The sequence below is a fragment of the Alosa sapidissima genome, chromosome 1 (genome assembly GCF_018492685.1).
Source record: "Alosa sapidissima isolate fAloSap1 chromosome 1, fAloSap1.pri, whole genome shotgun sequence".
In the NCBI taxonomy this organism is placed as follows: Eukaryota; Metazoa; Chordata; class Actinopteri; order Clupeiformes; family Clupeidae; genus Alosa; species Alosa sapidissima.
Window position 1 is genome coordinate 45,932,061 of NC_055957.1, and position 26,515 is coordinate 45,958,575.

The 26,515-nt window shown below is 41.8% G+C and overlaps 4 protein-coding genes across 7 annotated transcripts; 2 read left to right on the top strand and 2 right to left on the bottom strand.

Annotated features, from left to right (window-relative positions):
• The first annotated feature begins 577 nt into the window (after positions 1 to 577).
• Positions 578 to 5,332, top strand: si:ch211-284o19.8 (protein lifeguard 1). Of its 2 annotated transcripts, none has more exons than XM_042090962.1 (7): positions 578 to 842; positions 1,557 to 1,788; positions 1,927 to 1,997; positions 2,309 to 2,509; positions 4,357 to 4,485; positions 4,590 to 4,733; positions 5,036 to 5,332. In XM_042090962.1, the coding sequence occupies exons 2-7, from the start codon at positions 1,563 to 1,565 to the stop codon at positions 5,186 to 5,188; spliced, it is 924 nt and encodes a 307-aa protein (XP_041946896.1). In that variant the 5' UTR covers positions 578 to 842; positions 1,557 to 1,562; the 3' UTR covers positions 5,189 to 5,332. The 2 variants fall into 2 exon arrangements, with proteins under 2 accessions (XP_041946896.1, XP_041946897.1); XM_042090963.1 differs by lacking the exon at positions 578 to 842 and adding an exon at positions 1,236 to 1,252.
• Positions 5,333 to 5,485: 153 nt separating this feature from the next.
• Positions 5,486 to 15,722, bottom strand: parp2 (poly (ADP-ribose) polymerase 2). The gene is made up of 17 exons (XM_042090423.1): positions 15,462 to 15,722; positions 14,940 to 15,152; positions 14,660 to 14,830; positions 14,465 to 14,535; positions 14,216 to 14,266; positions 14,030 to 14,126; positions 13,795 to 13,870; positions 10,405 to 10,507; positions 9,326 to 9,485; positions 8,270 to 8,408; positions 8,065 to 8,128; positions 7,373 to 7,507; positions 6,952 to 7,079; positions 6,578 to 6,677; positions 6,388 to 6,486; positions 6,153 to 6,277; positions 5,486 to 5,861 (listed from the first exon to the last, which is right to left on the bottom strand). The coding sequence occupies exons 1-17, from the start codon at positions 15,529 to 15,531 to the stop codon at positions 5,702 to 5,704; spliced, it is 1,962 nt and encodes a 653-aa protein (XP_041946357.1). The 5' UTR covers positions 15,532 to 15,722; the 3' UTR covers positions 5,486 to 5,701.
• A 114-nt stretch (positions 15,723 to 15,836) lies between these two features.
• mettl17 (methyltransferase like 17) lies at positions 15,837 to 23,211 on the top strand. Of its 3 annotated transcripts, XM_042090721.1 has the most exons (15): positions 15,837 to 15,899; positions 15,995 to 16,071; positions 16,931 to 17,072; positions 18,120 to 18,269; positions 19,808 to 19,895; positions 20,007 to 20,088; positions 20,208 to 20,281; positions 20,947 to 21,041; positions 21,127 to 21,197; positions 21,319 to 21,426; positions 21,532 to 21,600; positions 21,965 to 22,015; positions 22,109 to 22,201; positions 22,343 to 22,554; positions 23,070 to 23,211. In XM_042090721.1, exons 2-15 carry the CDS (start codon positions 16,000 to 16,002, stop codon positions 23,176 to 23,178), a joined length of 1,416 nt encoding a protein of 471 aa, XP_041946655.1. In that variant the 5' UTR covers positions 15,837 to 15,899; positions 15,995 to 15,999; the 3' UTR covers positions 23,179 to 23,211. The 3 variants fall into 3 exon arrangements, with proteins under 3 accessions (XP_041946655.1, XP_041946664.1, XP_041946646.1); XM_042090730.1 differs by having other exon boundaries at positions 15,868 to 16,071; positions 22,109 to 22,205; XM_042090712.1 differs by having other exon boundaries at positions 15,869 to 16,071.
• A 385-nt stretch (positions 23,212 to 23,596) lies between these two features.
• sdr39u1 (short chain dehydrogenase/reductase family 39U, member 1) lies at positions 23,597 to 26,060 on the bottom strand. The gene is made up of 6 exons (XM_042090970.1): positions 25,906 to 26,060; positions 25,353 to 25,459; positions 25,117 to 25,199; positions 24,897 to 25,018; positions 24,542 to 24,694; positions 23,597 to 24,137 (listed from the first exon to the last, which is right to left on the bottom strand). The coding sequence occupies exons 1-6, from the start codon at positions 25,919 to 25,921 to the stop codon at positions 23,710 to 23,712; spliced, it is 909 nt and encodes a 302-aa protein (XP_041946904.1). The 5' UTR covers positions 25,922 to 26,060; the 3' UTR covers positions 23,597 to 23,709.
• Between the last annotated feature and the right edge of the window lie 455 nt (positions 26,061 to 26,515).

Here is a 26,515-nt window from a genome sequence, read left to right on the forward strand (position 1 = left end):
AATAAAATTCCTGAAGGTATCTGTATAAATCGCCCTACCAGTGCTTTTTCAAAGTTCTCAATGTCTCGTTTTAAATGTCAGGGCCCTCGGAAGTCTACCAATGAAGTGTGGAGCTACTTTGAGCCTTGTAAATGGTGTAAAACAGTGATTTATTTGCATGGCTAAGCCGATGCCCGAGGCACCCCCATTGAAAACCTGTTGGTAGCATCGGCTAACTAGCGCCATATTTCGGAGTGCAGGGGACAAGCCGAGAAGAGCTATGAGACAAAAGTTCACACTCGGTATCATGTTTCAACACACTTTAGGCCAATATCACACCGAACTTCTCCTTTAAGGCATTAAGATCAATTTCCAAAAGATGTTTTTTATTCCTCTTTTTAGTCAACTTTAGCATGAACTTATTCTCACAACTGTATGTAGGTAGCCTACAGTCAAAAGTGAAACCAAAATGAGGAAAAATCAGTTCCTCTTTGAGGCCTGTTAAACATCTAGCATGTTATCATCCTGGACATTTTGAATCTGAAAAGGACAGGCAGAGTGCAAATTGTCATGACTATGACACAACTCCTGTAAAGGAACACCACAATAAATTATCAAGTAAAGCCTCTTCTTTTTTTCAGTTGATAGAATTGCAGAGAGCACCGAAGGGGAAGTGGTCACAGAGTCTGAAGAAGAATCGGTATGCATCTCAGCCAATCATTTACAACCACAAAGCTTTTTTCATTTAATTTACATTGTTTGAGGAAGTGCAGATTGCAGAGAGGCTCAGAGAAAACAGCTTGGGTGAGGGCCTAGTTGAGGAGACATTGAGAAGCCATCACCTCTAAATAAAAGGAGAAAAGGTAAGAATTTATAATCTCTTCTTAAAAGTTACAAGAAATGTTTGGTAAACCAAAAGTAACTTTTGAACAGTGAGTTTTGGCTTCCTAATTCTACACTTCCTGGAAAAGTGTTGGCTAACTGACAGTTTAAAACATTCATGTCTAATATTTATTTGAAGCATCGCATCAAAAGATATTCGTGATTCCTTATTGATTCGCTAGTGCCAAATCTAGTAGTCTAGTAGCATGGACAGATGCAGTGGTACGTCCTAGCTGGTCTCCTCTGCACTGTATCAAATCTGTTATTATATTGCTGTAAGTCACTTTTGATGAAATATCGATATTGTCACAATATGCAGGTGGTCTAAATTGATGACCAATTTGACCAAACCAATCTTACATAGTTGCTACTTCATGATTTTGCTTGCCGTGTAAGTACAGAGAAAAAGTTGTATGTTGCAAAAGGTTTTTTATTATTGTGTGTGTGTATTATTACAAATATTTACAACAAATAGTAGTAATAAATGGAAAATTCTTGTTTAAAACAAGATGCCACAGACATACTTTCAACCTTGGGAACTCCCTGAAGTAGACTAACCACTTCCTAAACTTAAAAGATCAAAGGTTTCCACAAAGGTGGATAGACTGGCAATCAATAAGAAATGAATACAAGTATATGTGAATTCATGGATGAGTATATCATTTTAATCACTGTATTATTGACTGTATTTCCAGTCCAGAATGGCAGATGTTGCTGAAGACATGCAGGCTAGTGCAGACACAGCGAGACTCTTGCCCTCACCTGCACCCTGTAGTGAGGCACAGCTGGAGCAGCCTCCACCCTACACGCCGGCCCCGCCCCTCTACAGTCCCTATCAGTCATTCAACCCACACAACCCTCCCCATGAGCTCTACCATCCTCAGGAGCCTGGGTATCAATGTAGCTCAGAGGGACAACCAGGTCCAGGTAAAGTGGTTGAAAACCTGGTGCCACCTTCTCAGTGCGGGGCATGACAGAGGTGTATTTACAGTCAGTGACTGGAATATGTGAACAGCAAATGACGTAAACTTCCTTCCTTGACGTAAACTTCCTGTTTCCATCCAGTGGTTGAGGGTTGTGGTCTTGAAGTGTCAGGTTTTGAAAACAAATCCATCCGGCGTGCTTTTATAAGAAAGGTAACACACCACCCATGTCTGATTACAATCTTTTTTTTCCAGTGAAATGCTTTGTACATTTCCAACTTCATCTGCACCTCATATACAGATGCCATCTCATGCAATCTCAATCCCACCTCACATCTCCCCACCTCACAGGCATGGACCAAATTATAGATTATAGGGGGTTTGGATGGATGGCCATCCCAAAAAGGGCAAAAGTAACAGTGTGTGTGGGGGTGGGGAGAGGCGTATTTACAAATGATGTACTGTTTAACTGTGAAGTACAGTACTTGTACTGTGTGTGAAGGTCGTGTTCTGCTCCCTCACAGGTGTTCTGCATGGTCACTCTCCAGCTGCTCTTCACCTTCAGTGTGGTGTGTGTGTTCACCTTCTCCAGCACGGTGAGGGACTACGTGCAGAAGAACTTCTGGATGATGATCAGCTCCTACGTCATCTTCCTGGTGGTTTCTCTGGTCCTGATCTTCTGCAGATCCTTCAGCCGCCGCCATCCATGGAACCTGGTGGGCTTGGTGAGTCACAAGGAGCAGGTGGAGGGAAGAGACCCACAGCGGAGACCTTTGGTGCCCATTAAATGGCAAACGCAAGGTTCAAGATTCAATACTTTATTGTGACCGCCGGTCATTTAGGTTTTTTTCTTCCGGATTTTTTATTTTATTTTTTTCTTCTTCAGTAATTTTGTGTCAACGATTCCTTGGTGGGCACGTAGCCCCACAAGGATGACACGGAACCATTGATTTCTGTTTTGATCTGTGAACCATTCTTTGAACCATTGATATGATCCCGCCGCACCGGACCCCCCAAAATCTCGAGAACTGTAGGGCCTAGGATGACCAAATCTTTTTTGTATATTGGTCTCAAGGGGCCATCTCAACCCATCCCATTACCACTCATTTGCAGTATAGCACCACTTAGTTAAAAATGAAAAAGCCTCCCCTTTAAATTGTAACCTTTGACCTATTTAAAATGGTGATGGTCTTTGTACAAGTCTCAAGCCAAAGGGCTCGAAACGTCATTTGTGTGGGGGATTGAACTCAAATAAACTAAAAAAACAATAAATACATTTAAGTGTACATTTAGTGACTGTGTTGTGTAAAAAATAACCAACTACATATCAAAGTGGAGACAATCCAAACCGAGCAGTGGCAAAGACAAAAAACTTGAGGTTTATTAACAAATCTAGGAGTTGATACAGAACGTAGGTCATCCCAGCGTCACAACCGTACCAACTCCAAGACAAAATACAAATTGTCTTGCTTAAATACATTTCTAGTGATCCCGCTTCCAACGCCTCACGTGAGCTCTCTCTCCGGTCGTACCTGTGAGGCGCCAGCATTATGTTAAAGCAAGTAGCACTCTTCAATGATTGCGTTAAGAGAAAAACTCGTCAACAATGATTAATCCTCCTCATCATGTGGTGTGACAAAGGACGTGTATGCAAGCGATTTGGGTTGGCTTAATCAAAAGGCTTTTGGGTGGCGATGATCAAAACAAATGTTAAAATACATACACTCTGGAATGATAAAAATACATACACTCTGGAATTTCTCATTACAACTGTACACCAAACAGCCTGTGGATGGTGGTGTTGAGTGAAGGGTTGCTGGCAGAGGATGATATTTACTAAATTTCTACAAGCATGCACACACACACACACACTCACAAACACATACACACGCACGCAAACACACACACAAGCATGCATGCACGCACACACACAAGCATGCACGCACACACACACACACAAGCATGCACACACACACACACACACACACACACACTGTACACATGCACCCACAAACTCACAGACGCACGCCCACTTGCATATGCAAACACACAGGCACTCACACACATACATCCACACACACAGTACACATGCACACACACACACACACACATAAACACCCACACACACGCAGGCAAGCAGACACACACACACACACACACACACACAAAGTATAAGTATATATACTCTTTTGATCCCGTGAGGGAAATTTGGTCTCTGCATTTATCCCAATCCGTGAATTAGTGAAACACACACAGCACACAGTGTACACACACTAATCCCGGCGCAGTGAGCTGCCTTCATCAACAGCGGCGCTCAGGGAGCAGTAAAGGGTTAGGTGCCTTGCTCAAGGGCACTTCAGCCGTGCCTACTGGTCGGGGTTTGAACTGGCAACCCTCCGGTTACAGGTCCGAAGTGCTAACCAGTAGGCCACGGCTGCCCAACACAGATGTTCTAAACACAGGTATTGCCTATAACAGCATTAGAGTGCTGCATAACACAGATATTACCTATAACTGCATTAGAGCACTGCATAATAGCATGACTATGCCTGTGATCTCTGTCTTTCTCCAGGGCCTGGTCACTCTAAGTCTCTCCTACCTGGTTGGCACATCGGCCTCGTTTTACAGCACTCCTGCTGTGATCATCGCCATGGGCTCAACCCTGGCCGTTTCTTTTTCCATTATCATCTTCTCTGCCCAGGTAGGATCAGAGATCCGTCAGTCCATTTACACTATATTCTTTTCACATTTCCGTGTTCATGGCCTACATACAGTACAGTATGTCTCTTGTTTTATGTTGGCCAGACCAAATTGGACTTCACAATCTGCAATGGAATCCTTGTTGTGCTGTCCACAAGCTTCCTGATGTTTGGCTTCTTCAGCATTTTCTACTACTCTGCAATCTTAAATGTCGTCTATGGCTTCATTGGGGCTCTGATATTTTCACTGGTATGCCCACTACTTTCTTTACTGTCAAGTGTATATGACTGAAATAAGTTTAGAGATTATAATTATCAAAGTGAATGCTAAGAGAAAATAATGTCATGGACTAGCAGGTTTCACTAGCCCCTCACCACACAGCTATAACCACTAGCAACCAAAAAAAACATACCCTCACACATAGCACATAACGATGAATGTGATCCATGCATAGAAGACTAATACATGCGTCTTGATGCATTACAAATCCATTTGTGCATTAATCAGAGCTCTGTTGCATGCCCCTGTGCCCTTGTCTGTCTCTGGTGCAGTTCCTGGTGGTGGACTGCCAGCTGGTGATGGGCAGACAGACATACGGCCTCAGTCCAGAGGAGTATGTGTTCGCCGCACTCATCATCTACCTGGACATCATCAACGTCTTTCTGTACATACTGCTTATGCTGGGGGGCGGTTCCCGAAGTTAAAACAGATGCATATATTTGCATACATTCTGTGCACATGTACATACTGTGTATATCTGTATGTTTGTGTGCGAGTGTGTAGCTATTCTGTTAACTCTGAAATGGTTCTCATGCAAACTGTTTGCTTTATGCTGGTTAAGACACCATGCTCTTGGGTGCTCCTTGTTGGTGCCCCCCCCCCCCCAATTCCTATCCTCCCTCACCTTTCTTATGCAGCCCTTGCCACTTAATCTACTAAACCCCTCTTCTACTGCACTTTTTTACCCTACTTTCATTGTCCAAACAAAACTAAAACGCATATGGATACCAAAATGTACCATTTTATTATAACAATATTTCACATGTAAACAAACCATTGCACATTAGTATAATAAAACATACATCCTTTTAACCAAGCTTATTTATTTTCTAAACCCTTTCCAACCGCTATTTCTAAGCACTTCATGTATATAACATTAAGGATGTTATTAACTCTTCATTCAAGGCATTTTTCTTTCCAGAGTGGGTGCAGCGGTGTCACCACAGCGATGAGTAGTTGAACTGCACTCTCAGGAGGTATCTCATGCGTGTCTGTGCAGGATTGTACACAATGAACTCGTTGTACAGGAGGCTGTAGCCTCCACTCTGCCCTACGCCAGTCTTCACGCCAGGCCCCATGGGTACGGTGGCCCCATCCCTGGAAGACAAGTCCAGAACGACCAGGATTAAATTAGTTCTGTAAACTGCAGGCACACCTGCATGCTAGACAGGATTTCCACACTCTCTGGGATGAGACATTTGCAATTTGACAAATCCACTATCCATGTTTACTATTTGGATAGTGTCAAATTCATATAACACAGTAATAGTTTCCACCCACCAAAATGAAACCAGTCTCTCAAGGTTGTCAAAGTGTACTGTAACATACAGCACATCTGACACCACAAGACTTTTCAGAATCGGGGGAGCGGCTGTGAGCAAGACTTACAGTGTAACAAAGTTCTTGGGGTCAGGAGCTGTTTGCCCCAGGCCTTTAGTACTGTGCTTCCCTGCAGGCAGACTGCTTGCATTATAATCAGCAGCCAGAAACTCGTTACAGTCTCCCAGGGCAACCTGTAACCACAACAATGACTTTACACAACTGCTATCCTCATAAGGACATGAGGTGGTTATTGTAAAGAAAAACATGAACAAATCCTGAAAGTGGCCTTACTGGTACACACCTCACTGAGCAAGAGGATTCCAATGTTGTTCTTCTGATTGGCAAAGCAGTAGTTGGCGCTTTTAGATGACATGTCAGCAAAGTAAATCCCCTTGCCAAACTAGAGGCGAATTGAAGAGACAAACAGAAAGTCAGCATCCAGGTTAAGCAAGAGTGTGTGATTCCTCCTCTGGGCTCAAACACTCGCTCACCATGTAACCAGTGACTGGGGCCTCTGGAGGGGCAACCCTTAGGCCCTGGCTCAGAATGCCCACCCAGTTGGAAAGACGAGAACCATGCCACAGCAGCATCCTGCACAGGAAAAGACACACACACACACACACACACACACACACACACACAAATAAAGCAAATACATATGCTCACATAGACACACACAAATAAATACACACACGCACGCACACACACACACGCATGCACGCACGCACGCACGCACGCACACAGAATATGGTGAAGGATGCCGTTGTCATAATTAGAATGAGGCCAGGCCATTGTAAGAGATCTGCACAGACAGAGGTCATGAGCACAAATGACGAAGAGACCGAGGGGTGAGACTGGTTGGCACCTGTTGTGTAGCTGGGAAATGAAACTGTTGTTCTCTCCCTCCCGTTCCACCGCAAAAATGTCCAGCACAGTCATGGTGTAGTCACTGTGTGTGGAGGCATGAGTGGACAGCAGATATTTCTCGATCACCTGACGGAGGAGAGAGAGAGGGAGAGGCTCCGTAACCACAACTAGAGGGCAGAGTGATTTAATAATGAAAGAGAGAGGGAGAGGCTCCGTAACCACAACTAGAGGGCAGAGTGATTTAATAATGACAATCACCTGACTGTCAGTCAGTGCAAGTAAGAGGGTCAACAAATGGAAAGAGAGGGGGGGGGGGAATATTTAACTCCACAAACATGAAAACAACAAGACGGCTGAGCGATTTAATGATGAGTGAGAAAAACAGGGCTGGCCTGTGTTGTGACGGGCTGTGGGCTCACCTGGAATTCATGGCTACCTGCAGATAGAGGCTGCAGCTGGCACTGGAGAGAACGGTACTGTATATCCAGCGGATGCTCGTCCCTGTTGGCGCTCGACTGAACCATCTTCACAGCTATCTGAATGTCACCCAATGCCTGAAAGGGCCAAAGAAACAGGGCGGCTTGAGTGAGCAGACATACAATGGCCAACATAAGAATAAACATATACACCTTCAAAAGTCACAAAGGGCTATTCTGTGACACTATTTCTATGATGGAGAAACCACAAGAAAAGAAAAAAAAAAAACATTACACATATACAGTGTTTCCCACAAAATGGAATTGTATTTATGGTGGTAGGTGATAGGGGGGGGGGGGGAGTGTTGAGTCAATAAAATGAGTAGCCTAGCCTAGTTATACTTGCCTTGCCCGAGAAGTCGATATTGACAAATAGCTGTAATGTTATAGTGTGCTAACCTCGACAACCCAACAGTATTGTGATGGGCCGCCATAAAGAAGTCAATGTATGGGAAACACTGATATATATGTATATGACATTAATTCTAAGTGACTTAAACCCCTTAACTTGCTCTATAATGTAGGCATTTCATTCATCATTTAAAACTATAATTTGAGGTATACCTGGTTGATCTGATATGGAATGATCCCAAAATGAAATGCTTTTTTAAAATAATAGTCTAAACAGGGCCTACCTCCAACAATGCTATTTTGTCCTTCAGCTCTTCCTCTGTGCGGATAACTGGAGGAGTGCGCAGTCTTAAGGAGATGGTTTTTTTCAGTTAGTCACACACAGGATAGATGCTCACAGAAACATTTCAAAACATCATGTTACATCTCCAAGCTTTTGCAGAGTTAAACATGACTGTATCTCATAATGGGAGGCTGTTTCTGTTTTACCCAAAATCATGGGGAATGCGGGTGTAGAACTGGTTACAGGCCTCCAGGAGGTCTTTATTGCTTCCCTTCCTCTTCAGGCAGTCTTCAATCTTCTTCAGAGACTCATAACCAGCACGAATCTGCTCTGGGGTCAGCTTACCTATAGCACGGCCATAATTACACATTATACATATTAACTAATACAAACAAATCACCCTGAATCTGTCATCATGCTTCAACACCCAGAGAGATACTGGGGCAAAGCCTGCAGCATGCTACTGAATTGCTGTGGTTACATTAGAAAACAGCTCATTTCTTTAGCTGCTGGGATAAACATATGGCATTTGAAGCATGTGCACATCTTGCCTGTGGTAATACCTGAACTTAAAGGGGTGGTTCAGGATTTTGGACATAGGACCTCATTTCCAAGTAAGCAAGTGTGATATTTATCAGTGGAGACCATTTTCAACACGTTTCATCCAGAGTTCGCAGGTGCTAGGCTAGCGCAATTCAACGGTATGTGTTAGCCTGCCACTAAAAACAGTCTTACCCACTCCAAAGTACACCCGGGGCAAATAAATTATAACGCCAGACTATTGATGTAAATGTCTGTGTTGATAGTTTTACTTCTAACATTATTCTATCCTTGCATTTCAACGATCGCATTACATTTTGAGGGACTAGTTTCTTAGCAGCGGCGGAATTATACTTGCTCTGGTTAGTAGTACTGCGCCGAAAAGTAAACAGTAAAGCGCACTCCAATGGGGATACCTAGTAGTAGCCTTGGAAATATCAGTCCGCCGCTGAGTTGCTTAAATGACTACTTCCAACTTCAGGGAACAAAATATAAATATTGCAACGTGATGCGAGGGTAGTTGTATTTCTCTGCAATTAGAAGGACTGGATGAAACGTGTTAAAAACGGTTTCCACTGATAAATATCACACTTGCTTACTTGGAAATGAGGTCCTGTGTCCAAAATCCTGAACCACCCCTTTAAAATGTGTGACGCAAACAGCACAGACACATAAAATTGTTTTACTGTCAACAGAAAGTTGTCCCGTCCCCAAATACATACCGAGTGGCGCTTTTCTGGTATCAAACTTCATTTCCAGCACACATTCCTCCATGGCTTTGAGGTCACATATGAGCTCCAGGAGGTTCTGCACTTTGATGTCCAACGTAGAGATCTTTTTCTGGGCAGGAGCCTCCGTCTCCGCCTTCACCTCAGCCTCCTCCTGGGGTTGAAAATGATGAACACTTAGAGGAAATCTGAAGACTACCTTTTCTTTTTTGTTAAGTCAGTCAGATGTTTTGAAAGGCCAAACATACACAACTTTACTTTCTTTGTTGCTTCCTACCAAGTGCTCTGGCCTACACCATCTAGCCTTGAACACATGCAGACTGGCTGGTATGTAAGGTGTTATGGGACAGATAGGATAGCAGTTTTTCATATTTCATGCATTGCTTACAAAATATTGAACAAATTGTTATAAGAATTTGATCTGAAGTGTGAACAAGAATGTTTAAACATTAACATTTAAAACATTTAAACATTATTTTAATCATTGTAATCTAACCTGATCTAACCTGTAATGCTAACCTGATTCTCGCCAGATGAATTTCGTTCCACCTAGCTTCATCCACATCTATCTGGGATCGCTTCCGTTGGGAGTGATTTCGGCACCAGATTTTATGGTAGAGCCAATCAGGACGTAGGACGGGAGTTTCATAGATGTGACGTAGCGGAGAAGCGACTGTGAGACTGTTTTGACAATGGCGGTTCGCATCGAGGAACCAGCGTTGACATTGATGCTGCTATTTCATCCGTGTTGTCCAATCTACCCAATATTTTTTCGTTAAAAGAACATCAGAGAACGGCTCTGAAGGCTTTTGTTGGTGGAAATGATAAAGATGACGAACAAGTGGCTTATCCAATCATATGCAAGGATTTTTGATAAGGCCCAGCCTTCTGAAACACCTCTCCCATGGAGCGATCCCAGATGGATGAGTGGAGCTAGTTGGAACGAAACTCATCTGGCGAGAGTCAGGTTAATCTATTGCGGCCATGCTGAAAAAAAAACCCACTGCATCTGAACAAGTGATTAAGACAATAAATAAAAGGGCTATGTGATAATAATATGCTTTCATTCCTGCCTTGTCATTGGTGCTGTAGTCCATAAATATCATGTCGTATTTCCCTGGAATCTTCTCAAATGTTGCTCTGTTTTCCCATTCATTCTTTGTTTTGTCCAAAAATCTATAAAAAAAAAAGAGCATTTAAGCCTGTAATTGCTGTACGCACATACAGGGATGAGCAGTATTTATGACACATGTATTTCAAATACGTACAACCCCAAAACAGAAAAAGTTGGGACATTGTGTAAAATGCAAATAAAAACAGAATGTCACAATATACAAGTCTCATAAACCTATATTTAGCAGAAAAAAAGACAGATAGATAACATAGATAAAATAGCTAACATATCAAATGTTGAAAATGAAATGTTGGACTCTTTCATGGAAAGTATGTTAATTTTGAAATTGAGGCCAGCAACATGTTTGGGACGGGAGCATGTTTACCACTGTACTGCTTCACCTCTTCATTTAACACAATTCTGTAAATGTTTAGGAACTGAGGAGACTATTTGCTACAGTTTTGAGAATGAAATGTTGTCCCATTACTCCCCGATACAGGATTTCAGTTGCTCAACAGTATGGGGTATTCTTAGTAAGTCTTTTCATTCCATTATGCACCTAATTTGACAAATCTGGACTGCAGACAGGCCATCTTAGTACCTGGACTCTTCCTCTATGGAGAAATATTATTTAAAGGGACACCAGGCAAGCCTGATGCTTTTTCTCTACGAAACTCCCCCTCGCTTGGTCTGAAGCTCTTTTCTTTTTCTTTGCATCTTCCGTCAAGGGTTTTCGCTGCTTCTTCGCCGGCTCTGGAATTATACACACGTTTGCAACAATCGCTAGCGTTTCGTTAGCCTCCCTCTGTGCTGTGGATGCAGGATGGAAACTGAAACTGCTTCGGTCGCCGGGTACGATACACTGAACTTGCAAGCGGGATATTCTTCCTACAGGCAGTAGGGGCGGGCGAGAGAGTCTTTATTCGCCCTGTAATGAGTCATTTAACCATATACCGACTTACGAAGATGAGTAATTAACTCGAAAACGTTGCCTGGTGTCCCTTTAAATATGTGCAGAATTCATTTTGGCATTGTTTTCCTGAAATATTCAAGGTCATCCCTGAAAAAGCCATTAACTTGATGGCAGTATATGTTGCTCAAAACCTGTATACATTATTCAGAATTGATTGTGCTTTGCCAAATGGTCAAGATGCTCATGCTGTAGGCACTAATGCTCCTCCACACCGTCATAGATGTTGGGTTTCGAACTGAGCGCTAAAACAAGTTGGATAGGTTGAATACTTGGATAGGCCCTCTCCTCTTTAGCCCAGATGAGTCCATAATTTCCAAAAAGAATGGCAAACTTTGATTGGTCTAACCACAGGACCTTTTTCCACGTTACCTCAGTCCATTTTAAACAAGCTCAGGCCCAGGTGAGAGGGTGGTATTTTCTGTATCATGTTTCAATACAATTTTTGCTGTTACAATTTTGGCTGCAGTTTTTGAACTGAGTATCAAACTGTGCACATATAGACTATGGTTATCAGAGGTTTTCCTGAGCCCATACAATGACAGGTCTGGAAGCACGTCTGGTGTTGATGCAGTGCCATCTGAGGTCTAAAAGACCACGGCCATCCAATTTGTTTTTCAGCTATTTGAATTTCAGCTATTTCTTGAATTTCAATAAAGTATCTATCTATCTATCTATCTATCTATCAATCTATCTATCATTTCCCTTGTTTGCAAAGATTTCTATGGATTCTCTGAATGTTTTAATAATATTATGTCCTGTAGATGTTGAACTCCCTAAATATGTCACAATTTCATGTGAAGAAGCATTAAAATGACATTGTTTCATCATTTGTGCACACAGGTTTACACAGAGTGATGAATACCCCTACATCTTTACTTCTAAGAGACCCTGCCTCCCTGGGCTGCTCTTTTTCATACCCAATTGTGTTGCCACTTAGTTGTGAAACATTCCTCCTTTTGTTTTCTTTATCATTACACAACTTTTCCAGCATTTTGTTACCACCGTCCCAACTTTTTTTTAAACATATTGCTGGTATCAAATTCAAAATTAACATATATTTTCCATGAAATAGTCAAATTTGCCGTTTTCAATATTTGATATGTTGTCTGTGTCCTTTTTACAACCAAATTATGAGTTTAAGAGATTTGCAGATTATTATATTCTATTTTTATTCACATTTTACACAACGTCCCAACTTTTTCTGTTTTGGGGTTGTATTTAAAATCCAAAATAGTATTTTGCAATTTGTATTTTATCGGGATGAAGAAATGGCTGCATATTTTGTGTCAAGATCATTTATAGCTCTGTATTTTTGTAGTTTAAAACTACTGCCAAATATGTTTGGTAAAACCAAAACAATGAATGTAACCTCTGACTGGTGTTGACTTAGTAATTTGCCCAGCCTTGTGACTCAACGATCTAGTGCAAGATGAGTAACGTGTAGGTTGCTCACACACACCACAGGCGTAGGTTTGGTCTGAGCTTTGAAAGGGACATACACTGGTTGTCCTGGAGATATACACTTTATGAGGACATGTTCAAATTAATACGACTTCACATCAAAAATAATACGAATGAGTTCAAAATATTGGTATGGACATGATCCTATGGTCCATATGCAAACATATGCTCTTGATAAACACAATACACTCCCTCTCTCACACCAACCTACTCACTCAACCACATGGTTACTTGCTCATCCACACTTATAAGTTTGCCTGTTTATGGTAGAACTTTGGTACAACTGTGTCCTCCAAAGCTGATGATACACAAGGCATCTTACTGAGTAATGTTGCTGTGCGATGTTCCTGAGTATAGTTGTTCTGGCATGTTCCCTTTGATATTGGGCAACTTGTTTTTCTTAAGTTGAATCAAGTCAAGCATTCTGGGCATGCATTGACATTGTCAAAGACTTAATTCTCCGTATTATATCTCAGTGTACCATGAGTTTTTGAGTACTTCTTTGATATAGTATTTAGCCTATGAAATGTAAAAGGCAGGTCAGCATAGTTGATCTGGTGACTGTTTGCAGATTTATGGCATGTCTCATAGGCATGAGAAAAGCTGTTGCTCTCAAACACTGTCCACTTAATCAACAGTCAGTGTACTAATGAAGGAAAAGATTAAATAGACAGATATGGAAGACTTGCAAAGTGATTTCATGCTCCCTTTACAGAGTATTTGTAGTATTTTATCTACCCTCTTAAAATTAGGGTATTTGACATTTTATTTGAAAATACATTGTGATGTATTTTTGCCCATCCCTGCGGACATGCAGTCTATTTACCAACTGAGTGAAAGCATGTACATGAATTAGGTTACATTAAACACAATACATGACATTACAGAGAGGAGACAGCCAATCAACTCACTTACTTTTTCTTGAAGAGATCTTTAGCTTTGGCAAGATCACCACCACATGTCACCAAACTGTTCTGTCCAATTTTACCCACTGAAAAGAGCAATGCAATATTGTCATATACTCTAGAAGTGACATTAGAACAGGAATATGTGCCATACACCTTAGGAGAGAAATAAAAAAACAAAAACCTCCATTCCACACTCAAGCAGACATCAACACACTCATAAACACACTGATATGTGCACTCACCCCTGCCCCATCTCATCCACACGCTATAGACCTTGGCATTATCATCTTGCAACAGCTGGATCAGGTAGTATTTGTTGTTGTTGAACTGAAGATTGGTCTGTGGAGAATATGTGTGTAAAACCACTCTGATTTCTCTCTCAATGGAACAGAGCAGAATTCATACATCTGTTTCATTCCTATACCCACCTGGTTCAGCATGACATCATAAACGTTGTTTCCTTCGCTGTACACATGGGCCTATTATATTTGGGCCAAACAGAGGATATGAGGATATGTCACTCACTTCATCAGTCAGACTGATCCAAACCACCACTTACACTCTAAATGTATGTATAGTGAAGGGACATCTAATACACTCAGCATGCCAAAAGTAGCTAACAATACAGCTAACAGTACTATTATGCTTCAGAGGGTAATAAAGATCTGACAGCGTACCTTTCCCAGTTTGGCATTGCATTCTGGGTCCACTGGGGCTTTTCCCTTCATGATCACAGTCTTTACTACCTCTGTGTTTAAAAAAATCATAAACAGGTATGTACTGCATATACCTATGTATATTCTAAAAAAGCATACATTGGTATATGCAAGACATGTATAATATGCATGGCACGTGCATGTATTAGTTCTCACCTTTTGTTTCATTTTCACTTTCCTTTGTAGGGACTTTCTTGCCTGATTTGTGGCTCCCTGCTGCACCCCGTCTCTTTTTGACCACTGGCTGCTCTTCATCCTCTGTTTTTATTTGGCCAGTACTGTCACCCAAAAGGTTCCCACTGCCTACATCACCTCCATCAAGATTCTCTGAATAGAATCAATTAACACTTGGTTAGATCATAAAAGAGCAAGACATACCAAGAAATACAGTGGCAATTAAGTACACTAGACCAACTGGCTTTTACCACTCCCTGACCTGGTTTAACCGCCTGTGAGCGAATCTTCCTCTTGTACTTTGTAGCCAGGTTGATTTGGACCATGTTGATAATATCAGCCTCATATCGGCCTCCAGGCACATGGTTTAACGTGACACAAGCCTTCCCTGCCTTCACTGCTGCGTCCAGCTGGATGCAGACTGTGGGCGGGTAGGGTTCCCACTGCCCGTCGTCCCCCTCCCACTGCCATACAACTGTGAAGAGGTTGATGGATACATGTCACTTCTGGTAGCAGGTCTGCTTAAACTCTGGGAAGCATACTTGTTAATGACAGCCAGACACTTAGCTGCCCGTGTTCATAAGCATTCATTAGCACTGTGTGCTCTACTCTAGCCTCTGAATAATTAAATAATCCAGACTAGGCTATGGCCATGTTATAACCAACAGATTTAAAATGAACATTTTCATCTTAATTAATTCATACATGAATTAGACAAAATATGGGTGAAAAATAGCGAGTTACAAGCTAACATCGTACTACGCGAACAAACTAATGCTGATACCTGACGTATTTGAGGTCCCATTCTGTGTAGTTCCTTCATTTTTTCCTTTGCAACTCCTTGTTCGCCTCATGTCTATGATATTATGCAAGCTATTCACAACAATCACATCTGCTGTGCATGTATACCTATTCGGGACAAATAGGAAAATAGGCCACTCTACTTCCTGAGAGCAGACAATGCAGTGGCGCGCAAAATACGTCACACCCCTCCTTAACTAGTCATATGAGATATAAACGGTAACAAGTCACTATATCATTTAAACAAGCCGCACTACAAAACTCGACACGATCTTTGTATTTATCGCAGTTTGTTTTAAACTATTCGGATTACCGTATATAATGAAAAGTGACAATAATGGTTCCTATACATCCGTTTCAGGACGGAACTATTTTCATGACGTCCCGTCCTAACCTCCATCGGGACATGTTTGAGACAAATGTGGGTTTAGTTTTTATCTAAGTTATTTTTAAAGAAAGTTAAACGTACCAGAGTTTATTTGGATATTATTTGTTCATTTTGATTCATACCATTCGGGGATATGTCTTCACTTCGAATACGAGTTTTGGGAAGATGCATCCAGTCTGGCTTACCTTTGAAAACGGTACTAAGGGTACGTTTGTCCTTTGATTCGTTACTAGTTAAAAGAGTTAAAACAACCTTTCTTTTTTTTTAAAAGGAGCGGAGGGAGAGTAGTCTGAATTGGGTTCTAGTGTTATACACAAGCTCACACATCGAACTCAATCGCTAGCCGCGAGCGATTCCAAGCTAACGAGGTTGCATCAATTGCTCGTGCACTATATCGGCAAGTAGCAACGTCTTCTGCTAAGTAACCTCGTGTGGGCCCAGTTTTCTGTGCACTCGCTCACTTGAATCAAGTGATGACCTGCAAGGACAGCGAATGGCTCATATCTCAGACCTTCCCCGAAGCACATGAGAGTAACTGTGTACCCAGATTGTGACTTCTACAGTGAGCTTCCGCCCACTCCGGAAGAAATAGAGGGAGTAGAAATGGCTATATACCCTTCACATTGAGCTTGGTTTTCTACTAGTGGTGGCTTTTTCATTGTTTAGAAAAAACGATAGGGGTTTGTCCTGAAGTGTGTACACTACATGTGATGTTGTAAAAAAAGAGGTTGTGACCCTTAGTACTGGAAAAAATACGCCAATGTCGAAAGGTAAAACGAAATGGGCGTGGTATATGTACATTGCCCGTCGATGATTGGTCATATACGACCATAGTTTTAGTATTTGTTTTCCCTTCACATGACTTAGGTCCCTTGTACCTGAACCGTGGCACAGTGGATTCTATTATATTTTTTGATCTGTGAATTTACCACCATAAATTATTCTTCATAATTTCTTATGATGAACAGATGGTCTGTCCTTTTAACCACTGACCTCTGAAGATTGTATCTGGTTTATTGATCATAATTCATGACATGTACATTTTTGTCCTCTTTTTTCCTCAGGCTCAAAGCGTTTCAGCCCAACCTCTCGTGCAGGCAGACTTTCTGAAAGGCGGCCCCCACAGAAAACACCCTGGAGTGACAAATCTCAAAGCTCAGCATCTTCCTGATGAGCTTATGAGAGGTGCTCTGTATATCATAAAAAGTATGTAGGACACACTATACAACAACATGAATTGCTGTTGGTCTATTGTAAAGTGCACCTTGACAACAGACAACATTAGTAAAGGGTGGGATCACTTGGCTCAAAACTAAAACGACTTGCCTTCTCTGTTCAGACTATTTGTAACCCAACACACCACTCAGCTCCTAGTACAGATCATGGTTATATAACGCCTTGACTACTGCAACGCCCTCCTCACGGGCCTTCCAGCATGTGTAGTAAAACTGCTACAGATGGTCCAGAAAGCTGCAGCCCGTCTCAATCAACCAAAAAGGACACGTTACCCTGCTGTTCATTAAGCTTCACTGGCTTTCCTTAGCCGCTCGCTTCAAATTCAAGTCACTAATGCTTGCATACAAAGTGATTGCTGGGTCTGCACCCACTTACTTAAGTGCTCTTAAAAAAACTCATGTAACCCCTCAGCCGGTGCGCTCCTCCAAGGAACGTCGTCTGGCACTGCCGTCCCCACTCCCACGGCAATCCAGGCTTTTTTTTTTATCTGTGGTCCCCTGATGGTGGAACGATATGCCAAGCTCCATCTGAGCAGGGGTGTCCATCTCTATCTTAAAAAAAACTCTTGAAGATGCAACTCTTCCAAGAATACCTCCTCTCTTAGTACTTCTGACAACCTCATCCACCTCTTCCCTGCTCCCATTCAACTTCTCTCTCTTCTCTTCTGTATCTCATCTTCCACCACTTCTCCTCCTCCATACTTCTACTAGTACTTAATATGTAGCCACTCCTATCCTCTAGTACTAGTATTGACAGATAGTTTGATAACTCCTAGCTACATTCTCCTCTGCACTGTAGTTAACGTTATTCTAACACTGTAGCTGTAGCCCTGTAGTTTAAATGTAAAATGCTAAATGTCATTAGCTTAAATTGTATTCTGTTGCTGTAGTGTAGCTCTGTAGCTTCAATCTAAAATGCAAAATGTTAATAGCCTAAATGTTATACCATTGCTGTAAGTCCACCAAATTAATAAATGTAAATGTGTATTTTTGCATATCACACTCTTTTCACTGATAGATGCCCAAGTCAGTGACCTGGCAGGGAAATCACAGCGTCTCTCCAACTTCCTGTGGAGTAGAAGGCGGAAAGTGGAGGATGCTCAACTGAGAGCAAAGGCAGTGGCCTTGGAGAAGGCTTTTCTGAGCACCTCGCAGAAGCATCCCACAGGTGAGCTGATGAGTGGAGTATCTAAACACTAACTGAGATCAACTTAGTTTTGCCTGTACAGGAAGAAAGACAGATTGGATACAAGATCAGGTCATTGGTTTTGTACTATCCCTTTTCCAAAAATGTTTTGATGCTGTGTAAAATGTTTCATAAAAAATAAAATGTTATGATTTTAAAAATCATGTTAACCCTCTATTTGAAAATAGATCAAAAACAATAAATCAGTTGTTTAATAAAAAACAGAATGCAATGATTTAATAATCATGTTAACCCTATATTTAATTGAAAATAGTTAAAAGACAATAAATCAGTTGTTTAATAAAAAAACAGAACACAAAGGTTTAGAAATCATGTTAACCATATATTAAAATAGACAATGAATCAATTGTTGAAACAGACATTCTGTTGTATTTGTTTTGGAAAGTATATGTTCATTTTGAATTTAATGCCAGGAACATGTATCAAAAAAAGTTGGAACAGGGACATATTCACCACTGTGTTGACCGGTTGCTGGAGTTTTGAGAAGGGAATGTTGTCCCATTTTTGCCCAATATAGGATTTCAGCTGCTCAACAGTCTGGGGTTTCCTTAACCATGTTTCTCATTCCATGATACACCCAATGTGACAGGTCTGGACTGCAAACAGGCAATTTTAGCACTTGAACTCTTCTGCTATGGAGCCATATTGTTCAACACACATTGTTTTCCTGAAATAAACAAGGTCTTTGCTGAAAAAGACCGAATGGCCGCATATATTGCTCAAAACCTGTATACATCATTCATCATTAATAGTGCCATGCCAGATGTGCAAGATGCCCATGCCATAGGTACACCTCTATACCATCATACATTCTGGATTTTGAACTGTTCAGTTATACAAAGTTGGATAGTCCATCTCCTCTTTATCCCAGAAGATGCAGTCCATGATTTCCCAAAAGAAAAATTGCATTCATTTTCCACCTTGCCTCAATCCATCATAAATGATCTTGGGCCCAGAAAGGACGGCAGCATTTGTTGTGTATCGTGTCTAAATATGGTTTCTTCGTTGCATGGTGGTAGAGTCTTTTAACTAGTTGTAGCAGCCAGATGGAGCATCAAATTGTGTTCACTGCGATCAGAAGTTTTCCTGAGCCCATGCAATTCAATGCAATTCCATCTGAGGCCCAAAAGATCATGGCTATCCTATATCGTTTTTCAGCTCTGTCCCTTATTTACAAAGGTTTCTCTGGATTTTTTTTTATTATATGTACTAGTGCTCTACGTTCCTGTATGTCCATTTTGGAGCTTAATATGAGTTGACGAGATTTGCAAATTATCACATTCTGTTGTTATTTACATTTTACACAGCATCCCAATTTTTATGGAAATGGGGTTGTATGTAAAACATCAGCTTCTATACGAGTTTGCCAGTAGCCTGATTTTGTAAATTGAATGAAAATGGTAATGTTGATGGTTTGAAAAGCTTACCTAGTTTAACTTGATCATTGTGTGTGTGTGTGTGTGTGTGTGTGTGTGTGTGTTGTCTTTTTGTTGAGTCAGAGGTGGAAGATGGCAATCTGGAAGCTCATATAAGGAGACAAGTCCTTTATGATTTGAGAAAAACAACCTACCATTGGACACCTCTCAGGTACTGTGGCCTCGTATGCCTTGTTACCCAGTTGTAAGTATTAACATGTTCATAGTAATTACAGTATGCCCACTCTGTCAGCATGGTAACGTTTTTTCCTGGCTTTTGTAGGTATGATGAGGCATTAGGGGTGGTGTACATGGCCTCAAGGTTAGCAGGTGGATATGCAGCTGTTCGAAGGGCTCTCTATGAGGTGCATTATGGGAAAAATGCCCCAGCTTTTGATTATTGCATTAAAATGGTAAACAAATGTGACCGAGTAAAGGTGGCATTCTAATTGCTGTGATGTTTGTGATGTTCATGGTCCCTTAGATAAAAAAGCGGGATCCTTCCTTCTCACCACATTCTCTTTTGGACTTTGGTTCTGGGCTGGGAACAGTTGTGTGGTAAGTTTTGTGAATGATATATGTATATAATATTTACTTAAAGAGAAACTATGCAGTATTGGCAATTTCTTCGCTGTTTTCTCGGTTTTTGCTTCTTTTCGCTGGCTCTGTCATGAAGAATGTCTGAGAATGTCTGAACTCCATCGCTATCTTGTTCTAGCCGGTGCCTGGCGTGTATGTGTATTTAAATGCTGTAAAGCAATTCGTTACACTTGTTATACTTCCTGACACTAAGGCCGTCAGCCCGCCGGCCCACAGTTGCAAGGGTGGTTTTTCCGCTCACAGGCCCTAGGGGGAAGCGAGACGGCCACCATTCAACCCGAAAAAAGTCATATAACCATTTCAATGTCTCCGAAGCTGTTAAGTTAAGGTGAATTAAGGTAAATTAAGGTAAAAAACCCTGCATAGTTCGCCTTTAAAACCTAAATATGTATCAATAGCTTATAACAACACGTTATATTTCTATAGCGCTTTTCTTGACACTCAAAGTGCTTCACAGTGAAGGGGGAACCTCACTAACCACCACTAATGTGTAGCATGCACAGCAGCCATGATGCACTAAAACGCTCACCACACACCAGCTTGAGGTGGAGAGTGAGCTTAGTAGATGGGTACATTAAGTGTGTGTGTGTGTGTGTGTGTGTGTGTGTGTTCCTTCCTAATAGGGCATCCTACTCTCTTTGGGCAGACTCCCTGAGAGAGATGGTTTGTGTGGACAGCTCTGGAGCCATGAATGACCTGGCAGACCAACTTCTGAGGGGTATGTTGTATAAATATTAAATATTGCAGCCTTAGATGATTTAAAATTAAAAAAAACAAAGATTGTATTTCTCTTTTACTGCCAGGTGGAGATGAGCAAAGTAAAGCCTTCATCGATAATGTTTATTTTCGTCAATTCCTCCCTGTCTCCCCAAAGGTAAGGTACCAACCATCTAGACTGCTTTTATGTTTTATCATTATCATTTTCACTAACAATCAAAAGGATTGATTCAAATCAACTGATTAATAAATGTATTCAATCTGCACTTTTGTTAAAGGTGCAGTCTGATCTTGTGGTTGGGGCATTTGCTTTGTCTGAGCTTGGCACCAGCAAAGAGCGGCAAGATGCCATTCTCACCCTCTGGAGGAAAACTGGTTCTTATCTGGTTGAGTGACTTACTCCTTTACGTACACCAACCCTTTGAGACCCGTGGCTTAGTCTGTGTTCAAGCTATAGTAGTCATTTCTTCATTTTCTTCTCAAATATTCAGGTGTTGGTGGAAAATGGTACAATGGATGGTCACAGCATCCTCATGGAAGCCAGAAACACTGTACTGAAGGTCTGATTTCTCTGCTGCTTCGTATGGACAGAAATCTTGCTAGCCAGATGCTTAAAGATATTGCTATAAGTTTGGTACACTGCAGTGCATTAACTTGCAGGCTCTAATAAGTCTTGCTCATAAAGTCCTAAAGTCTTAAGTATTGGAAGTTGATGGCAAAGGCCTGATCAGCTGAATTTAAGCAAACTGCTGGAACATCATATTTGAATATGACCACCCTTAATGTCCCTTTATAGATCACAATTCTGTGCTTCGTTTGGTTTCTTTTCGACGGGACTTTTCCGTTTTTCATGTTATAAGCAGACTGGTGCATTGCTTTGGTATGTTTTGAAAAATTATAACGGCAGAACCTCTATTTTTTCAGAATGAAGATAAAGTTGTGTATGATCATAGAATGCCATCTGTGTTTGCTCCGGTAGGTGAAGTCACCTTCAAAAGATCGATGTACAATGAACAATATAAACAATGTTGTGTTGGCATTGGATTTGACTTGTTTGTATTCTGGCAGTGCACCCATGCGTTACCATGTCCGAAGATGGTGCAAAGGCTGGCTGTGCCATGCAACTTTGTTCAGCCCTACTTTCCACTTCCTCTGGCAAAAGTGAGTTGACACACCCACTCTTCATAATGGGTTTTAAGCATTAAAACACCATTTTTGTTTCAAGAGGGTTAGAAAAACGGCCATTGAGGACTGACTCCATCAGTGTTTTTCCCCCAACTTTTCTTCTCCATGTCCCTTCAGAACCAGGAAAGCCACCAGGAGAAGTTCAGCTACCTGATCATCTCCAGGATGGGCTCAGCAGCGCAAGGGGACAGGCGCGCTGGTGTCGAAGAGGTGGAGTGGGCCAGGCTGACGGCGCCGGTCCTACGAAGGCCCCGGCGTGTCCACTGCCAGCTGTGCTGCTCCAGCGGAGAGCTCAAACAGCTGGTGGTCACAGCACGCCTTCACGGCAGGTGTGGTAGCCCTTCAGTGACTATAAAAAGCATGGACATCTTAAGCTAATCTCAAAAGTGATCGGGAAGATAGACACAGTATGAAGCAACTAAGAGGCAGTTCTGTCTGGATGGACCTGGCCGATATTGTTTAATTCTCATGCACTGGTTCCAAAAAGCACTAACTTTGGGGCAGCCGTGGCCTACTGGTTAGTGCTTCGGACTTGTAACCGGAGGGTTGCCGGTTCGAACCCCGACCAGTAGGCACGACTGACGTGCCCTTGAGCAAGGCACCTAACCCCTCACTGCTCCCCGAGCGCCGCTGTTGTTGCAGGCAGCTCACTGCGCCGGGATTAGTGTGTGCTTCACCTCACTGTGTGCTGAGTGTGTTTTACTAATTCACGGATTGGGATAAATGCAGAGACCATATTTCCCTCACCTTATACTTAACTGAGCAGAATCTCTCATTTCTACCAACGTTGCATTCCTTTCTACATGAAAAACAAGCATTAAAAAAAATTTCTTTCTGCCCACAGAGACACATACCGCTGTGCCCGCAGCAGTGACTGGGGGGACAGACTCCCAGTCGTCCTGGCAGAGGATGAGATTGATGTCAATGTTCAGAGTGACAATGAACCATCATAATCAGAAATATTAAAATTAACTTATCTGCATTGATTCAGAGTGGAGTTGTGGTATTTACCTTGATAGGACTGCACAAGATTAGAATACCTTCATCTGTCTAAAGCACAATCATTTTTCAGTGTACACACTTTAAAAGAAAAATGATTCAGTACAGTTTAGTAATGAATTGGCATGACGATAGTGATTTGTTTTTGTTGCATTAGCTAGCTGTCATACATTTGTGGTAATAAAGCTTTGTATTATTCACAACAAAGAAGGGGGGGCGGATAGCCAACCTGGTACTGCAGAGGGCCATACCCATCATCTGTTTTCCACTATCTGCCAGTTATCACTTGAATAATGATAATTTAGCATATTGCTATAGTATGATCTGAAGTTATCTAATCAAATTGCAACACTCACAGAAACAAAGAGATAATAAGGTGTTAAGATTTATTTGACTAAACGTGGCAAGCGATTTATTAACATTATTAACATTCCCTTTTCAAAATCCTGTGAATGAAAAAGGGATCAGTGTTTCCATGTTCATTTTTAAACCCCTACAATCTCCTGCAGGGCAGTGGTGAGGTCCGGGTACTGATACTGAAAGCCGGTTTCCAGGGTCCTTTTAGGCACAACCTTTTGACCCTGTGTGAGAATAACAGCCCGCTCGGTGCCGAGCAGACAGTCCAAGGCGAACCCGGGAACGGGGATAATGGTGGGCCTCTGCATGATGCTGCCCAGCTGCTTGGTGAACTCATAGTTAGTGGCCTGTGTGGGCGCGACGCCGTTGAGCACCACCGGCTGGTCAGAGGACAGCGGAGTGGCGGGTTCCAGAGCATGTGCAATGATGCCAGCCAGGTCCGAGACGTGGATCCAGGGGAAGGGCTGGCGCCCAGAGCCCAGGGGCCCTCCCAGGCCAAACCAGAAAGGAGTCAACATCTGCTTCATGGCCCCGCCGTCACGGCCCAGCACCGCACCTGTCAGAGAGTGGCATGGGGCAAGGCTCATTTATTTACATAGCACAATTCATGCACACTGGTAATTCAAAAGGAAAAGATGTGCAATGCTAAAGACAACACAAGGAGGAACATTTCACATCTAATTAGGTTAACTCGCAACATGATTGGGTATAATAAAAAAAAAAGCATCACAAAGAGGCAATTCAATACCACAAGCAAGGTCCTAAACACAAACATTGGAGGGTCAGCTCAATAACTCCACACAACAGGTTTTATTTATACACGAGACTCTTTGCTCTTTGAGTGACTTTGCACTTTCCCCATCTTAAATTGGGTCTCATCATCTCAAAGCACTTTACTTTAAGTCCAAGAACTGACCTAATATGTTTTCAGCTAGTCGATCAGAGGCAGATGTAACCTACCTGGTCTAACAACCACTTGTCTAGTTGTCTTTGCGATGTCATCAGGCAGTTTTGCTGCACCCTCCCACTCTTTCACCAGTCTTGACAGGAGGTCAAAAGGCGTCCAGTCACTTTCCTCTGTATACTGGGTTATAAGGCTGGGTCTGTAGCAAGCTAGGGAGAATTGGGATGTAAAAAAGAGGAGACAAATATCTCTCTCATTTCAGGCAAACAGACAGGTTATTTAATGTCAGGGTGTCAATTCTTTATTACTTGCATTGTCACAAGGATATGATGAATTTGCTCTGATATTTACTTGTTTGTAATCACAGTGACATTGTACAGTACATGCATGTTGTATTTGCAGATACATTACCTACACCTGAGACAAGAACCCAGGTATGGGGTGGAGAGGGAGAGGACGCAATAGCTTGAGCCAGAGTTTTAGTAGTATCAACTCGGCTGGAAAACAGGTCCTTTTTATAGCTGTCATTCCACCTGTAGGCAGGGGATTTCGAAAAAGACATGAATGCCATGAGCCGGGACGTGAGTGGTGGATTCAACTTAAAAGAAGAAAAGAGACAACTCACACTCACCAGCGCAGAGGGTTCATGATATTCTCCCCTGCCAAATTGACAGCTCCGTCACAAGGTGGTAAACCACCAGACTCCAGTTCGGCCTAAATTGAGAGCAGTTAATTTGAAAAGATAAACACATGTTTACACACTGATATTGACAGATTAACTGATGGGCACCCACTTACAATGAGTGTCTAAAAGGGTCAGATGAAATGCCATGAGTTTACAAACAAGACAGTCTTCGACCCGCTTACCCATGTTATTTTCCCAGGTCCTGGTTGTCGTGAAATGACCGTGACTTCATGACCCTTATTCTTGAGCAGTTTAGCTAGTTCTCGTCCCACAAACCCAGTTCCTCCACCTTGACAACGTTACACATGTATAGAAGACAACTCATGAGGGGGCAAAAAATATATCTATAAAAAACAAATCCCAAGTAAAACGTGTAGGCCATTAAGTAAAAATGTACTCTAAGTTCTGCAAGATTCTTCAGTGCGCATGCGTTTCACAGCAGTTACAAAACATTTTATAATGGATGAAGAAACATGATAATACTTTCAACATATATGACAGCAGTAACAACACAAAACTTTCAGGTATCCACTAATAGTCTTTTATTGTAGCGTAGCACATTTGAACCCAGTTCCATTTTTTTTATTTTGAATGGGTAAACCTACTCGCCCTTGGTTTTCTTGCCAGCGTAGCGTAGCTAGCGCAAGCAAGCTACGTTGACATTACCTAGGCTGTCAAGTCAATTCCCACAAAACAAAACCCCATGGGACAGAAAAGGAATAAGTAATTACATACCAATTAAGACTCTCATCACTCCTGATGAACGACTGTGACTCCACGGAACCGTTGCTCCTCCAATTCAGGAGAGAGACTGTCAACAGCGTGTTTACCTGCGTGTATTTTGACCCAAGTTAGTATCCGTAGTATGCTATCCTGGTATTCTAAATAGACCAAACACAGACACCATGATAGTAAGGGAAAGCTATGAGCACTCTTACTGTCAATGTGAGCACATAGAGAAAGTGAAATCAAGGAAGGTCTTTCTCTTGATCATACAAAATAATGACAGAGCCCTTCTCTAATAATGATTTTAAGATAGGTGATTTTGGATAGCCTAGCTACAGTCTCTGCTAAAACCACGTTGGTTTGGTATGCTACCCATGATGTAGACTTCAGGAGACATATACATAATAATAAATATAAATAAGTTATATATATATACTTCACTGGATAGAAGTAGGCTAGTTCTACTATAACTGCACAAACAGCAAAAAAGATGAGTTCACAAATGATAGCCTAAAAAGTAAGTGTTTCCCTCTTAATGTGTATCTAGATTCCAATTATGAAGTGTCGGTGTGTAGCCTAATCAAATCGTTATTTGTAATGTTACGTTTCAAAGGTCATT

What these genes read in the sequence shown, in the direction of transcription:
- si:ch211-284o19.8 (XM_042090962.1), top strand. Translation starts at nt 1,563, where the DNA reads ATGGCAGATGTTGCTGAAGACATGCAGGCTAGTGCAGACACAGCGAGA. An exon ending in AGAGGGACAACCAGGTCCAG is followed by an intron (nt 1,789 to 1,926) that starts GTAAAGTGGTTG and finishes GTTTCCATCCAG; the next exon opens with TGGTTGAGGGTTGTGGTCTT. An exon ending in TTATCATCTTCTCTGCCCAG is followed by an intron (nt 4,486 to 4,589) that starts GTAGGATCAGAG and finishes TATGTTGGCCAG; the next exon opens with ACCAAATTGGACTTCACAAT.
- parp2 (XM_042090423.1), bottom strand. Translation starts at nt 15,531, where the DNA reads ATGAGGCGAACAAGGAGTTGCAAAGGAAAAAATGAAGGAACTACACAG. An exon ending in TGGGACCTCAAATACGTCAG is followed by an intron (nt 15,153 to 15,461) that starts GTATCAGCATTA and finishes ACCTCTTCACAG; the next exon opens with TTGTATGGCAGTGGGAGGGG. An exon ending in CCCAAGAACTTTGTTACACT is followed by an intron (nt 5,862 to 6,152) that starts GTAAGTCTTGCT and finishes CTTGTCTTCCAG; the next exon opens with GGATGGGGCCACCGTACCCA.
- sdr39u1 (XM_042090970.1), bottom strand. An exon ending in GACCTGGGAAAATAACATGG is followed by an intron (nt 25,200 to 25,352) that starts GTAAGCGGGTCG and finishes CTCTCAATTTAG; the next exon opens with GCCGAACTGGAGTCTGGTGG. An exon ending in ACAAGTGGTTGTTAGACCAG is followed by an intron (nt 24,138 to 24,541) that starts GTAGGTTACATC and finishes ACTCTCTGACAG; the next exon opens with GTGCGGTGCTGGGCCGTGAC.
- mettl17 (XM_042090721.1), top strand. Translation starts at nt 16,000, where the DNA reads ATGTCTTCACTTCGAATACGAGTTTTGGGAAGATGCATCCAGTCTGGC. An exon ending in TGCTCTGTATATCATAAAAA is followed by an intron (nt 17,073 to 18,119) that starts GTATGTAGGACA and finishes TTTCACTGATAG; the next exon opens with ATGCCCAAGTCAGTGACCTG. An exon ending in TACCATTGGACACCTCTCAG is followed by an intron (nt 19,896 to 20,006) that starts GTACTGTGGCCT and finishes TGGCTTTTGTAG; the next exon opens with GTATGATGAGGCATTAGGGG.